The sequence below is a fragment of the Crassostrea angulata genome, chromosome 5 (genome assembly GCF_025612915.1).
Source record: "Crassostrea angulata isolate pt1a10 chromosome 5, ASM2561291v2, whole genome shotgun sequence".
In the NCBI taxonomy this organism is placed as follows: domain Eukaryota; kingdom Metazoa; phylum Mollusca; class Bivalvia; order Ostreida; family Ostreidae; genus Magallana; species Magallana angulata.
In genome coordinates, this window is record NC_069115.1 from 20,780,000 (window position 1) to 20,796,948 (window position 16,949).

The window sequence follows — 16,949 nt, forward strand, 5'->3', positions numbered from 1 at the left end:
ATAGAATCCTTTTTGCTACACATCAAGCTTAAACCACTGACTGCTATTAAAGAGAATATGACCCTTATCAATTTTAAGAAAACAAGTTCAAAAGGTCAAGGGTCAAACTACTTCAATACTAAAATCAAGACTATTAGAGATGAAGCAAAGAAAACTGTATAAACATAAGTTTAAAGATCTCCGTCAAGCTGTTAAATGTGAAAAGTGTCATTATGAATTTAAATTTTCAACTTCAAACAGAGTCTACAATGATCTTTTATTAAGAGATTTGCATCCAAAGTACTCGATGTAAAATGTTAATGTGACATCTGTGTCAATTCTCAAATCAATGTCAAGAGGTTTTTAATAAATCTTAAATCTATATTTATATATTCTGAAACATTGATTCAAAGGCACTTGATAATGTAAACATTTCTTCCCAGAAAAAGGTAAAGTTCCTCTATCTATTGAAAATTATATCAATTAAATATACATGCACACTTAATTTCATTTCTGTATATATAGTTTGAGCATTATATATGGTATCCACTAAAGAAATGTTTGTAATGTCAAAAGCCTTTCTTATAATATAAAAGACCACATTACCGAGGTTCTGATAGTTTACATTTATTAAGTATCACATAACTACTTTATATAGTAATACATGTATAACACACAGATACTTAGTAATTATATATATAGTTTTTACATGAACAAAACACAGTCTTTGAATTGTTATAGTCACAACAGTTTGATCAAACATAACATGTAAAATAAACACAGTTTGGTAATATATGTATTTGATATATTCATAGATAGTTTGTTAATGTATTACAACATTTAAACACAATCAGTTTATTTACTAGTACATTGACATTTGATGTTCACTTTGTAGACAGTTAATATTATGATCACAGTTTGTTTACATGTAATACTGGATTTTCTTCACTTTACCTGTTAACTGTTCAACCACAAAGAGTTTGTTTCTGGTGTCCAAACATAAACCCCATGGATATTCTGAATGACAGTTGTCAATGTAGCGAAGGAACTGTCCGTCCTGATCCAGGATGTTGATACGGTGGTTGTTGCAATCTGCTATCAGGATACGTCTCTGGCTGTCTGTAGTGATGCCGACCGGATTAAATGATTTCTTGGTAGTAAAGGGAGTACCCGTGTACGTAAACCGGAGTTTCCCGGCCTGATTGACCACCTTTACTGCAAAAGCTTTACTGTCAGCTACACAGATATCTAGGTTCCTGTTTTCACTGATGTATTTAGAGTAATGTTTAAATGAATAGAGAGGTTGTCCTTTGTCACTGTGTTGAATTGTTTGTTTCTCTGTGGAGCCCGAGGAACGCACAACTTTTGCTTGTTTCTTATCATCAGTGATCATGACAACCAGGCGATCATCAGAGGAGGTACTACAGACATAGAGAGGTATCCACCCCCGTAGTCTGATGACTCTCTGTATCTGTGTATTCTTCACTATGTTCACAGTTCTATCATTGGGATCAATATAAACTAGTTCACCACTCTGTGTCACTGATATGTCCCCTGGTCTCTCCCCTGACTTGGTTTGGATTGACTTTACTAGTTTACCGTGGAGGTTATAGAGTTTCATCATTAAGCCCAAACCACTCGTCCATACTTCATCGTCACTCAGAAAGGACACACTGTATAATTCACTGGATTTTCCATACTCGGTTTCAATATCTGTGATGATCCATGGTATATCAATGAGCAGTCTGATCGGGGGAGAGGACTCAGCACCGGAAGAATCCATTGTGTAGCCATGCTTTTCGGTTTTGATAGACAGAGAACCAATCTGCTGATAAATCTGTTCTTTGTTAATTTTCTGAGGAGTGAATCTTGGTAAGGAAACTGTGAGTTCTGAATTCAGCATTCCTGGACTTGTAGGCAGAGACAAGGCTGACATCATTGGAGTTGAGTAATTTCTTCAGATCAGCAATTTCCTGAGTAATTTGAGAAATGGTGCGCTTTATTTCATTTCCCTGCTTATCAAGGACTAGCAGGTGTATGGATTCCATTTTATCCAAGTCAGATTTCAGTTTCTTGATGGCAATGTCTATTTCTCTGTGCAATTCTTCTTCATGTTTGTCAAGAGCTGTTGTTAATTTCTTGGAATTTTTATTCAGATCAGTTTTCTGAACTGGGATGTTAGATGCAATCTCTTGGTATTTAGGAAAAATTGAATTTTCTAATTCTTGTAGATCTTGTTTTAAGGCTTCCCTATTGATGTCTAGTATTTTTAAAATGCCAAGTTATTTGTGTCCTAGATGTTCATTAGAGGAAACACACTCCACACAAAAAGGAATGTTACATTGTTCACAATGAAGGTCACATAATTGTGTGGAATGTTTGGAACATTTCGGATTTAGTCCCCTCTTCTTAAATGACACTACTTTGTGTTCGTTGGATTAATCAGAAAGATGTTCCCCAACACAGGCTTTGCACAGATGTATGTGACAAATGTCAAAGTACATAGGGGGGCCCGGGGTCTCACAGAGATATGACACCGTAACACATTCTGGGCCCAAGTACGGGGGTCCATGGTCAGACACCTTGATGGGTTTTTTAAATGATTTTTGAAAGAATAAAAGAACAGTTACATGAATGTATTCTATTATTAGCAAACTTGTTTTTACTAATTCTATGTCAGTTTTGTATGTGTAGTCAAGTGTACTCACAAGGATGGGAGGTATGGAGGATCAAAATCCCCCCCCCCCCCCCCGCCCCCTACGATCTACTGACTGAGCTATAGGGTTAACCAGTTTCAAGTTGTGTCCCCTCCAAATCTCATGCAAAGGTCCTGGGGTGGGGAGGGGGGGGGTGATTTTTATTTTTCAAGTTGGGGAGGGGGTGTCCAAGCCCTACTTTTCGGTAATTTTACTTTTGAAATATATATTACGTTTATCTATGAGGGGTAGGTTTCGAGGACTCCTGACACCCTGTGGCCGTCAGGAATCGCTCCACACATTCTCCAAGTTTTATAGGATTTCTTTCTTGGTCTGTACCCCCCCTACCCCCGACACACACACGAAAGGCACTGGTTCACCCTGTTTGTTTGGTAACTGACGATAAATCATTGAAATAATGTGCACAGTGCCCAGTGTACAATTTTGATTATGTTGTTTTTATCATTTCTTAATAATCATGTTACTTATTCATTAACAAACTTCAAATCCATTATGGCGATTCGGGTATTTTTTCTTCTGGGTCTAGTTAGCTATATAATCGTCACGTAATTTCTTTATCTGTATGTCATTGGGTCACCCCTTCCTATTGTCTTTTGAACACATACTCATTTTAAATATCGACAATGGTTTAAAGGTATTTTACAAGACGTCAAGATTTGGAGTAATGTAAAAAGGTTAATACATTTATGTGATTATACAGATAAATGTGAGGCCGGAGGGGGATGTCAACCCAAAGCGGATACAGAAAATTTTCCAAGGTTGGAGTTAACGGGAGATTTTCTAACATGAATTCGTCATTGTCTTCAGCCACGGTCTAGATTCAATGTTTGTGGGAGAAGATATGTAGGCTTGCAGGATTTTTATGGGCGGTCTCCTAGAGACCCCAAGTGTAATCAGGAGGTTAATGGGGCGAAGCCTTCAGAAACTTTATAAGTGTTTGATATATTAAAGAGTAAAACGAAACCACAATATTGGTAATCCCGTGGTATATTACTGCTTAATAATTTTGCATTATTTTGAAGGAAAAATATCTAGAGAAAAATTGCAATAAATTACGACTTTCTGGTAAACAAATCTTGCTAACACAAAATGTTGCCAAGTTTGATACTTTATCTATTAGTAAATTGTAACAGCATAGGAAATTTACAACTTTTATTTAACTATTCAATATTATGGATTGCACACTATTAACAGTGATACGATGTTTAATCGTCATTACTGATATAGCAAAGTGTCTGGAATCTGGAACTACGAAAAAAACTATCTCTTATCTTTGATTTTTAAAAGTACAAACCATCTATGTACTTACTACGAGGCTTTACATAATTTTGAAGAAATGTTTTAAAAATTCCGTTTTTAAGCTTTTTTTAAAGAAGAGAATTCGAGATGTTATACAGGATTTTAATAGACAGTAGTTCTCTTTGGAAAAAAAGCTATAGTTCTCAAAAATAGAAAGATTGGGGACTAGTTTTAATATTTCGATACTACATGTATTTCGTTTCCAGCATAAAAAAAAACAATTTTTGCATAAAATATCTAAAACGAAAGTAGACTTGTTTAATACCGTCATCACTAGTTATGTAAATTCATGGCCGGTGATCATATCAATACAGTTGTTATTCCATTTAGATATTGCACATCAATAAACATTAAATTTTATGGATCAATAGCAGTCATTCATAAGAATCCCCGAGAATAAACATTCAGCATTTTAAATCATTATACTGATAAGTACATGCACAGACACTGCAGAAACACTGTCCTACATAAGACAAGTTTGGCCGATCTTAATTCACATTCAGTGTCTATTCCTCCTTTCTCTCTTCCCTTTCTTTTTTTTTACCAATTTCAAGGAGAGGTTGCAACCCTTGTAAACCCAACCTGTCCTCCTGGTTCTGCCACTGCATCTCTTCCCCTATTTTACCGTCCACCATCAAATCAAAAAGTAAAGAGAAAATCCTCAGATTTTCTAATAAACTTTAATTATATAATTCAAAAAGTTGTCAACCCCTTTTTACTTAAGAGGTATTATTGCAGATAAACGTGAGATTTAAAAAAATCAAATAGGGCTACATTATCGCATTTACTTCATAGGATGTACACGTGTTTCAAAAAACATTCAATTTAAATATACGAGGGGCAATCAAAAAATACGAAGACAATGTGGCTGTCTATCATATATTTTTTATGTAAGTCATACTAAACAGATTAATCTGTGCACCAATACTTATGTTATTGATATGCAAAGTTTTAGTCCATTCCATGAAACGGTATTTTTGTTACCCCTTTTTAAAAACAACATGTTTTGTCACCACGGCGCACGGTAATGTTCAAAACATGACGTCAAGATTAAACACGCACAGTTTATAGATATACCCCTTCTTTATATCACGCTTAGTCTCTTGTGCCTTTCTTCTTACAATTTAAAATGGCACTGAACCACTTAACATCTCATTTGCACACATTTGTTCGAGAATCATAAGTTAGTTCTTCAAAGTTTTTATTTTCTAACCGTGTATCTCTTAGTTTACAGTAAAGATAACCCTGAACGTCGTTTGACATTACTTATTTTATGACCAAATATTTACAGATATTCTACTCTCTTTCGGACTGATTATATTCAAAATACAATTACCACCACCCCCACAAAATTTATTACAGTTTAACGCAAACTTGCAAATAATTGTTGACTTAATTTTTGTACCATTGAGCATTTTCACAGCTTGTATCGGCTTTTTCCTAAGTTAAATCCATTCTGTTTGTACTTCTCGTTGCGCCGTGACGTCCGGTGACGTCGATATTTTTAGTCAATTCTAAAGAGGACTATCTGTCTTTAGTTACTAATATCTGTTAGACAAAACAACATATCCCGTCATTATTTGGTACATAGAATACCATGACTATACTTAATTTGAGGTTTCAATGTTATTTGGTTTTAAGCCCAATTTATAGAGATATTACTTTCAACATTAAATTGTTTATTGTTGACATAACACAAATTTTGACCGTGCGCCGTGACCTCATTTTTGCAGAATTAGATTCTAAATAATTCTTAGAAATAAAGTATTTTATTAACTTTTTTTCTTGCAAATTGTTTGAAACCATTGCTTAATTATGTCTACCAAGTTTAGTAATGATATGACGTTAAGTAACATAGCTATGACAAACGTCTTCGTATTTTTTGACTGACCCTCGTATATAACTGACGAATCTGTTTAAGTAAACTCATGATTTGATTTCAAAATCATTTATTTTTTCAGTCATTTTTTTTTAAATGTTATCTAGCTTTATTTTCCATTTTCATTATAAAGATACATTTCTAAAAATTGCATGGTTAACATGTATCGAGAATAGGCGTCCACGAACAAATCACCCGTCAATCAAAGACAAGTACTTTTGTAAGAGATATAATAAACCCTCATCGAAGGTGCATTTTTAAAATTCACAGCCGTTCCACTGGGTATTAACACAAAAATTGGTTTACTCTATGAAATGTTGAACATTTTTAAAAAGTTCAATCTTAGGTTTAATATATAAAACTAATGTTAACTGTGACATGAATCGTAATAGAGGATGCTACACAATTAAATGTTCCCATTCTCTCTTTATTTCCTCCTTAAGGATATTTCATAAGGCAAATAGGCTCTGAAGAAGAGGGGGTCCTTATCCCACCCCCACTGAAATTGAGATTACAGTGCAGGAACAAAAGTGTACAGTTTTTGATAGTGCTGTTTGTCAAGCTAGTAAACAAATTGAACAGTCACGTACATGAACATGAGGCTCTCCTTACAGTGAAGATACTGTCAGTATAATGAATTTAATAATAGATGAAAAAAGCTTAAATTCTGGACCATTTCAATACGTTATGGTAATAAACTTGCAGAAGAATAGACGTTGTATGTATTCTTTTTGCAATTTGATTTTCAAGTGAACATCTTGACCAAGATAAAACTTCAAGATTTTGTTTTGTTTGCTATTATTTTTTGCTGGTGGTAACACTCAATTAAATTTTACACTCAATTTTTACATACAAATAAAACAACTTTGTAAGTGCTGCCTTAATGGCAAAAGCGCCCTTCCTCTACGTACAAGTGTGAATCACAGGTGCTTGAGGAAAGGACAGACCTCCCCTCTCCATCCCCCAATCCTAACCCCCCTACTACATAAGCTAATGAATACTGAATACTGTATCATCTTCCCACCTATATAATGAACACTTGCAGCGCCAAGAACACATGCATTATTGCAAGCTGATTTACCCTACGGGTGGTTGAAGACAGGACCGACATCATGTCCCCTCATCCCCCATCCCAGAGTATCTTGACTTTGGTCATTTTTTCTTTAAAATATCCTTTTAAGACATATCTAAATCTGTTATCTGTATCTGAAATTTTCATAAGTTTTATTTACATATAACTCACATTTTACTTTACTACATGTATACTAGTCAGATCACTACCTACTTAAGAATAAGAAATGTTTGCAATGTCAAAAGCCTTTTTTATATTATAAGAAACCACATTTACAACGTACCGATAGTATAAATTTATTATCACATAACCACTTTATTTGCATAACAAATTTGTAAGTACTGCCTTAATGACAAAAGCGCCCTTCCTCTACGTACAAGTGTGTATCACAGGTGCTTGAGGAAAGGACAGACCACCCCTCTCCATCCCCCAATCCAAGGTATCTAGACCCCCCAAGGGGGGGGGGTCTAAAAACAAACGTTAAAACAATTTTATCCCATCTATATAGAGGGAATATATATTTTTTATAAAAATGTTTGTTTTAAGTAAATTTGTGCAATGAATGTATACATTCGATTATAGATATGTCTTTAAAGGATATTTTAAAGAAAAAATGACCAAAGTCAAGGTACCCTGGGGTGGGGGATGAGGGGACATGATGTCGATCCTGTCTTCAACCACCCGTAGAATAAATCAGCTTGCAATATGCATTTGTTCTTGGCGCTGCAAGTGTTCATTATATAGGTGGGAAGATGATACAGTATTCAGTATTCATTAGCTGATCTAGTGGGGGGGGGGGTGCACACCCCCTTCATTAATCTGAAATCTAAAATATTAATACATTCTGAAAAATAGATCCTAAGGCATTTGATAATGTAAACATTTCTTTCCAGAGGTAAAAGTACGTCAAGTTCTACATATCGAAAGTTTTATCAATTATATATACATATAACTCGCATTTTACTTTACTATATGTATACTAGTCAGATCACTATCTACTTAAGAATAAGAAATGTTTGTAATGTCAAAAGCCTTTCTTATATTATAAGAAACCACATTTACAACGTACCGATAGTATACATTTATTATCACATAACCACTTTATTTTCATGTAAAATATATAGATAGTAAGTAATTATAAAACATGAAACATACAGTCTCTGAATTGTTGCAGTCACCACAGTTTGATCAAACATAACACGAGGAACAGTTTGGTGATATATGTATTAGATATAACTATAGATAATTTGTTGATGTATTATAACATTTAAACACAATCGGTTTATTTACATTGATGTTCACTTTGTAGACATGTAACATCATCATCACATTTTGTTTATGCATAATACTGGATTTTCTTCACTTTGCCTGTTAACAGTTCAGTCACAAAGAGGTTGTCTCTGGTGTCCACACATAAACCAAATGGATTCTGTAAATGACAATTGTCAATTAAGCGGAGGAACTGTCCGTCCTGATCCAGGATGTGGATATTTTGGTTGTTACCGTCTGTTGTTAGATTCCGACCGTGGTTGTCTGTAGTGATGCCGATTGGACTAAATGGTTTCTTGGTAGTAGAGAAAGAACTGGTGTAGTTAAAACGAAGTTTCCCGGCCTGATCGACCACCACTACTGCACCGGCTGTATAGTCAGCAACACAGATATCTAGGTTCCTGTTCTCACTGATGTATTTTGGGTAATTACCAGATGAATAGAGAGGCTGTCCTTTATATTTGTATTGAATACTTTGTTTTTCTGTGGAGCCAGAATAACGCTTTCGCTTGTTTCATATCATCAGTGATCACGGCAACTAGGAGGTCACCAGAGGAAGTAAAACAGACATAGAGAGGTCTCCATTTTTTTTACTCTGATTACTGTCAGTATCTGTGTATTATTCTTCTTCACTATGTTCACAGTTCTATCATTGGGATCAGTATAAACCAGTTCACCACTCTGTGTCACTGCTAAGCCCATTGGTATGTTCCCGGACTTGGTTTGGATTGACTTAACTACTTTACAGTGGAGACTGTAGAGTATCATTATGGTGTCCCGACCACACGTCCACAATTCATCATCATTCATAAGGGACATGCTGTATAATTCATTAGATTCTCTATACTCTGTGTTTATATCGATCTGTGATGATCCGTGGTAGACCAATGAGTGGTCTGTCCAGGGGAGAGGACTCAACACCGGGAGAATCCATTGTGTAGCCATTTTCTTCTGTTTTGATAGATAATGCTGACAAATAACCAATCTGCTGATAAATCTGTTCTTTATTAATCTTCTGAGGAGTGAATCTTGGTAAGGAAACTGTGAGTTTTGGAGGCAATCTTCTGAATTCAGCATTCCTGGATTTATAAGCAGAGACAAGGTTGACATCACTGGAGTTGAGTAATTTCTTCACATCAGCAATGCACATTGTAATTTCAGAAATACTGTGCTTGATTTCATTTTCCTGCTTTTTAAATGCAACCAGGTGTTTGGACTCTATTTCATCCACGTCAAATTGTAGTTTTTGGATGCCAATATCTATTTCTCTCTTCAACTCCTCTCCATGTTTGTCTAGAGCTATTGTTAATTTCTTAGAGTTTTTATTTAGCTCAGCTTTCTGAACTGGGATGTTCGATGCAATCTCTTGGTATTTAGGAAAAATGGAATTTTCTAATTTTTGTAAATCTTTTTTTAAGGGTTCTCTCTTGGCATCTAGTATTTTTACTATGCCCACTTGCTTGTGGCCTAAATGATCACCAGAGGAGACACACTCCACACAAATAGAAATGTTACATTGTTCACAATGAAGGTCACATAATTGCGTGGAATGTTTTGAACATTTTGGACTAAGTCCCCTCTTTTTAAACGACACTACTTTGTGTTCTTTGGATTCATCAGAAAGGTGTTGTACAACACACGCTACACACATATGTATATGACAAATGTTAGAGTACATAGGGGGACCCGGGGTCTCAAAGAGATGACACCTTAACACATCCTGGGCCCAAGTACGGGGGTCCATGGTCAGACACCCTGATGAGATTTTTAGATGATTTCTGAAAGAATAAAATAACAGTTACATGCATGTATTGTTAGCAAACATGTTTTAACTAAATCTGCGTCATTTCTGTATGTGTAGTCAAAAATGTAGTCACAGGGATAGGAGATAGGCCCAAGGGCCCCCTTCTCCAACTTTTTAAGGATTGCTTGGTCGGTCCATCCCGCCCCTCTCCCCACCACCACCAACACACACCAATGGCACAGATCTACACTATGAGTTCGGTAACTGATGGTAAAACATTAAAATAATGTGCACGGTATCTAGTGTACATTTCTGATTATGTACTTCATAATATTTTCTTTATAATCATTTGGAGAGAGTTAACATATTAGGTTTTTCTGTTGCCCAATCCATTTGATTGCTTGATGAAATATATTTAAGATAAATTATAATCATTTTACTTATTAATAACCAAACTACAAACCTTCACACTCCAACATGGCGATTTTCTTCCGGGTCTGGTTACTTGTACAATCATCACGTGATTCCTTTATTTGTAGGTCAATGGGTCGCTTCCTTCCCGCAATTTTAAAAAAGTAATGTTTATGTAAAACAATTAACAAAATTGAGATCATTAATAACCATAAACATAAATATGGATTCCAATTCAAATCATTATTCAATTTCAAATATAAGTATATACGTACATGAAAACATTATTACGCACCCAATGATACATATGAGAAAACTTATATTATAACACATATTGTTTCGTATTCGAAAACATAATTACACAAACGGCGATAATTTTTAAAAGTGTTACACTTATCGGTTTATGTAAAGAAAGCTGAACCCTTGACTTACCCGGTGGACATATCATCTACATAATTATACTGTTCATCAGTACGTTCCTTGGTAAGGCGCTAATACACATTGACAGTCCCTATGTGTATTGGTGCAAAATTGTTTTGGAAAGACTCACAAAATGGATAATAACAAATGTCAAAGAAGCATTGTCGGAACTGCACAGTGTGCCGTAGAATATTCTTTGAATGAGTATTTAATGATTAAAATTGATTTTAAATTTTTTAAAGTCTACAATACATTTTACATTTGTATGTTTTATATGCAATAAATTGCAAAAAAATAGTTATATAATTTGGTATCTTTTCTTTTTTTCAGGTAGAACCTAACAACATCTTTCAATTTAATATCAAAATTTAAGCACTTGCTTGCCGCTTTCAAATTTGTTCTTCATTACCACATTAAAAAATAAGGTGTTTAGAATTTTCAATTTCGTTACAATGTTTGCATTTAGCAGTGATATTTTTTATTCCATTTGCTCATTAAAAGACTATTTCATAGCAGATTGTTCAGTAGTTTGTAATTAAACTCCGCTAAAACTTTGTCTTATGTATTTTTGATTATTTAATGCATATTGATTTCCATAGATTTTTGCTTTCCAACTTAAATTCTTTCTCTAATTTAATATGTGTACATGGTGCTTGAAATTTACGTTTGATCAATTTTGAATAAAAAGTCTTGGTGTTGTGTTGATTGGTGGTAATATTAGTACTTGTTTTGTTTGTACATGTGGAATTTTTTGGAAAAATTATATTTGAGTTCAAATTCGTTAAATATTTGTTTTATTATGTTGTATTCACATAGCCAGTTTGTTCTTTTTCAATGTATCTAAATATATCAGACGAACTTTTTATAGTTCCACTATCTTAAAAAAAATCCGTACATACAGAATTCCCCTTTTAATCCAATTTTCAAAGCAGATTGTCTTACCTTTAAAAATGAAAATAGGTTGTAATAGAAAGAATTCGGTAGAAATAGCAGTTATGTTGTTTTTGCTTTTATCCCTGCATAAAATGTAACATACAAAAGTTTGCTTGTAGAACACAGGAAAGTTATTATTTATGCCATATTCATTAGCAATCGTCTCATTTGTATTCATCAGATATTCGATATCAATTTTTGCAGACTTATAGAAACTGTTAAAAAATGCTTAATATTGTGTTATGTGCAGAGTAAACATATAATCCACATAGCCTTTATGGCCGTAAATTTAGATTCTATATCAACATGGCCTATTCCTCCCTCATGTACTTTACGTATGATCGCATTTCTTTTGATTCTATCCGTTTTATTTAACATGAAATTAAATATAGGCCTGTTAATATTTTTATGTAATCATTGTTGCATATCTTCAAAATGCTATATAGCTACATACGAGGGTTGTTCGGAAATTATTGAGACAACTCGAATATTTTCTTTCCTAATTGACGAATTTTGGTAAAAATTGGCATAGACACTGAAGCTACGCCAACAAATAATAAAACAAAGTGATATTAAAAGAATATCTAATATTTTGTTTACGACGATAGATAAACAAGTCGGTGGCCGGGGTACCCGGCGCAGCTATGAACTCGGAGATTTAATAACTTAAACATCTACTTTATAAGTGTCCGTAGAATTACAGTTAATGATAAAAGAAATCAAATTAAATATGTTCATTTTGCTACCCTTTACGACTAACTTTTGATTAAGTTTCACTGATGTTTGAGTTGAAATACGGATATGGTACACATATATTTACCAAACAATAGAAATCTGACAACGACTTTACATTGAATTTTGACGTCAAGGCGGCGCATTAAAAACCGTAAAACTGGTGGAAATCTCGGAAGAAGACCTTTTAAGGCCAAGCAATTGCTTAAAAAAACTATACGATGACAAGACAAGGTATAGAGCTTCAGTTCATCATATTTTTTTCACTGATTGTTTAACTAGAATTAGGCCAAAGGGATTAATTATCAAGTACTTTTAACACACTAACTGTTGTCAACAGTTCTAAAATATATAAAAAATAACTGCAGGAGACATTCGCAGTAATTAGACTTTCGGGAAAAATAACTCGATTTTCCCCCTGAAAATAATAAGAAAGACAGAAAATGTAAATAATGACATCTTGAAATGAAAACAAAAGATAACTAGAACTTTTTTTGTCTTCAACAAAAAGTAAGGGCTTTTCGACAGCCCCATTATCCCTTTTTAATTAAATGTTCAAAAAAAAAATATTTTCTAATTTATTTCCAAGTGTTTTAAACGCCTTTGTATCCCCAGTTGCTTAGATAGGAACTTACGAGTAGTGCAATGTGAACAGAAAGATAACTCCAGAATTTTACAGGTAGCTACACTTCGAATTTCCAGAGGAATATTTTCAAAAAATCATATTGAAGTAAGTATTCTTTTCTCGGACACAAAACTTGGTATGCCTATAGTACTTATGCTCTACATTCTAACAGCAAAGCGAGATAACTCTTACTAAAATAAAATTGAAATTTAAACAAGTAATGATCTTTTGCCTTCCAAACCCCTATAAGGAGTCAAAAAGTGGACCATCGGACCATAATTTTAAGATTGTACTCTTTATTGTAAACAATAAACTGAAAAGATTTTTAAAATCAAATGAGAAATAAAAAAGTTACAGCTAAAGGGTTGTTTTATATGCTGGCCCCTTCAGATCCCCAAATTTCTCGAATTATCTACCCAAAAACTTTTCCGGTCTGCGCAATGTGTGTATTATTATGCATCTGAAATATTGTAATGTTAACTAGAAAAGTTTTTGAGAAAACGAACGACGCGTGATTTTAGTTTAACACTGAAACTCCCATAGACAATTTTTCATAGGCTCATAAAACCGGAAGCACTCAATATTTTTTATTCAAACTTGGAATATATGTTAAATAGGTCTATTTAAACAATATTTAGGCGTCTTATAAAATATCTAAGGTTTCTAAAAAAAAATTTTGTTTTTCATCCCCCCTTTTCTCAAGTTTGAGCCCTAATATCTCGAAAAGGGTAAGAAATACAGAAATGCCAACACTAAAGATTTTGTACATCTAGACAAGATGAATCTAATTCTAAAACTTGAATGCTCTATCTAAAAAAATAATGGAGATTTTGAGCTTCAATAAATTTTTAGCATTTCCCTTTTCAAAACCGGAAGTGCCGGAACCGGATGTCCAAAACCTTACATACGCGTGTCATTTAAAAGTCCTAAAAGACTGTTGCATAATTTTTTCAATATGTCTTTCCGTTTTCAAAAAATCTCTGACGGAAATTCTGTCGAGAAAAAGAATAATAAGAAACATCAGAATAACAATAGGTCTTTTCGACCGAAAGTCGAAAAGCCCTAATAAATAAAGAATAATTCTTATTTCCGTTCGTTTGTAAGGTGTTTAAAACACAGGAGCAATAAGAAGCGTTAAAATGACGTTACGAAAAGTTTGCGGTTGCGCCGGGTCACTGGACGAAGGCACATTGGTCAGCTTACCGGGAATGATCTATTCATGCCATGGACAAGAAACTTTTCACATTGATAGTCTCTATCCTGATTTGCGTTTTGGTGAAATTTCAATCGTTAATCTTTTTTGCTAAAAGAATAAGAGGAAATGTCTCAATAATTTCCGAACAACCCTCGTATATAAGTTTAGAGATTGCTAATGTGTTTATAATTGTGCATCTTCCAAATACAGGTAATGTTAGTTTTCTATCTTTCCAAGATTCAATAAACGTTTCCATTTCATGCAAAAATGTCATCCAGTTTTTATTGTAACACTCGATTTTATCGTGACCAATGTGTAAACCTAAGCATTTAACTGATTGGTTCGTTACATGTATTCCTTTGACATTGTTGTATTGGATTTTAAGAGAGCCCAGAAGAACGCATTCTGTTTTAGATAAATTTATTTTCGACCCCGCGAGTTTACAAAAGATATCAATGGTCTTAATGGTTTGTTTTTAAGAGAATCTATATTAGTTTTTAACAGTATATCCGTTTTTTAACTCATTGTTTTGTTTTTATTTTATCGGATAAGATTTCAGCGACTTAAAGATATAATAATGCTGAAAAGGACAGTCTTGTTTATTACGGATATGCATTGAACATGTTTTTGAAATCCATCCATTATTTTTCAATAAAATAACATATTTTTCTAGAAAATTCTAATCCAGTAAAAAAAAACTGATTCCGAAATTAAACGTCTCTAACCGTTTGAATAAAAAGTTCTATTGCACAGAATCGAAAGCTTTTTCAAAATCCAAAAATAGAATAGCCCTTTTTGATTATTGTTTTGCAATATAAACGCAGTGATTTTATAATCCGTGTTTGTCAAGCTGATAGGTCTGTAATCTTTTAATATATATTTTTCACATTGTTTGTCGATAAGACATATAACCGCTAAGCGTTGAGAGATCGACATTACATTTCTTTCAACATATTAAACATAGGGAAGATAGTTGATCCCTAAAACATTGATAAAATTCTACTGGCTGTAACCCGTCAAGTCCGGAAGCTTCATTGTTTTCATACTTAAAACTGTATCTTTCATTCATCTAAGGTTGAAAATTTATCACAATTGTCTAAAGCTGTAGTAGAAAGAGTTTTAATAATACTAGATACAGATAATTTACAATATCTATGTCGCTTAGATTTTTTGCATCGTATAGATTCTCATAGAAATAACACATTTCACCTATTATCTCATTGTGTTTTGTTAAGTCTTCATGTTTTTCATTCTGTAGTTCGTAAATAACGTTTTGTTTATGATTTTTTTCTAGACCTAAAGATATTCTATGTTCTTTTCACATTAATTAATCCATTTCGCGCGCGATCTTTTTGGAGCACCCTTTGATTTTCTATCATAGAGGTAGTTTAGCTGAGTCTTTCAGGTTTTTTTTCTAATTATATCAACTTCATGGTAAGGTAAAAAAATGTATTCTCTGTATTCAATTTTTTTCTATATATAATAATGTCTTCTTAAATTACCATTTTTGTATCAATGCTTTATGCGTATTGAAAATATTTTTTTATGATTTCAGAAATTTTCTCTTCGTATTCTTTATTTTCTAGAAGAGAACATGTTCAAAAGATGATCAAGGATTAAACTACTTGCTACCTTCATATACGGCATGAATCACCAAACAAAATATTTTATTGTTAAAAAAAACCCATTCCCTTTTAGGTACAGTTCTGGAATAAGGGGGTTTACAGAGCCATCTGCAGACTGAGTTTTAAGACTGGTTAAGAAATACTTTTTGGTATATCCCTAATTCAGACTAAAAATACTCCGCCAAAGACCTTTACAAAATTTTGATTATTGTACCTCAATAACATTATAGTCTTTGGGAAGAAGTCCCAATGTATTTATGATACTGTAAAAAGTAAGATGCAAAAATAGAGGGTTACTTGTGTGCTATCAGTCATATGAATTTGGGTCATTTCACTTTCATTGTTATCTGGCAATACGTATTTTAATAGTTTATTGGATTAAAAATTGTTTAGTATCCCATCAATATACACTAAAAACCTAAAGGTGACTGGTACTCGTAAAAATAAAATCTAATTAAGGCGAATTTGAACTTTTGATCTGTAATTTATAATTACAATAATATAACTAATGAGCTATGGTAAATTTAATCAAATTAACCGTCATCAACAAATTCATTATTCGCACATTAAGGAATTTGATGATGTATAATGAAGGAATATAGAACATTTCGAATCATTTTCAATTAGTTAAATATGCATTTCTAGATAACAAAGAAAGTTAAATGAATCAAATTCACATTATGTACCTTAAACTTATTAAGGGAGTTATCTTTCCTTGATGAGAAGAAAGATAAATAAAGTTTTGTCAAAAAATCTGCGGTAAATGATTCATTTTATATTTAAAAAAAAAAAAGTCTTTTCATATGTTTACCAAGAGAATTGAATAAATTTCAAGCATTCAAGCATACACTGCCCATGAATTTCAACTTAAATTTCCATCTTGTTACTTTGTGTGATTAAACGTATAGGTCTTGATGTAGTGAGCTGCCTTAAGCAAGTAAATAACAAATTCTTTTGTTCTCAAAACTTCTATTGATAGAAAACTTGTTCTAGGGACTCTGTATCATATCAACTTAAATACAACACTCGTTAAATTTTGACATCCATTT

At 33.3% G+C, this 16,949-nt stretch overlaps 1 protein-coding gene and 1 pseudogene across 1 annotated transcript; both read right to left on the reverse strand.

Moving 5' to 3' along the window:
- Positions 1–847: 847 nt before the first annotated feature.
- Positions 848–2,532, reverse strand: LOC128185058 (uncharacterized). Its single transcript, XM_052854730.1, has one exon. The coding sequence runs from the start codon at positions 1,916–1,918 to the stop codon at positions 902–904; it is 1,017 nt and encodes a 338-aa protein (XP_052710690.1). The 5' UTR covers positions 1,919–2,532; the 3' UTR covers positions 848–901.
- A 5,485-nt stretch (positions 2,533–8,017) lies between these two features.
- Positions 8,018–10,497, reverse strand: LOC128185920 (uncharacterized; annotated as a pseudogene).
- Between the last annotated feature and the right edge of the window lie 6,452 nt (positions 10,498–16,949).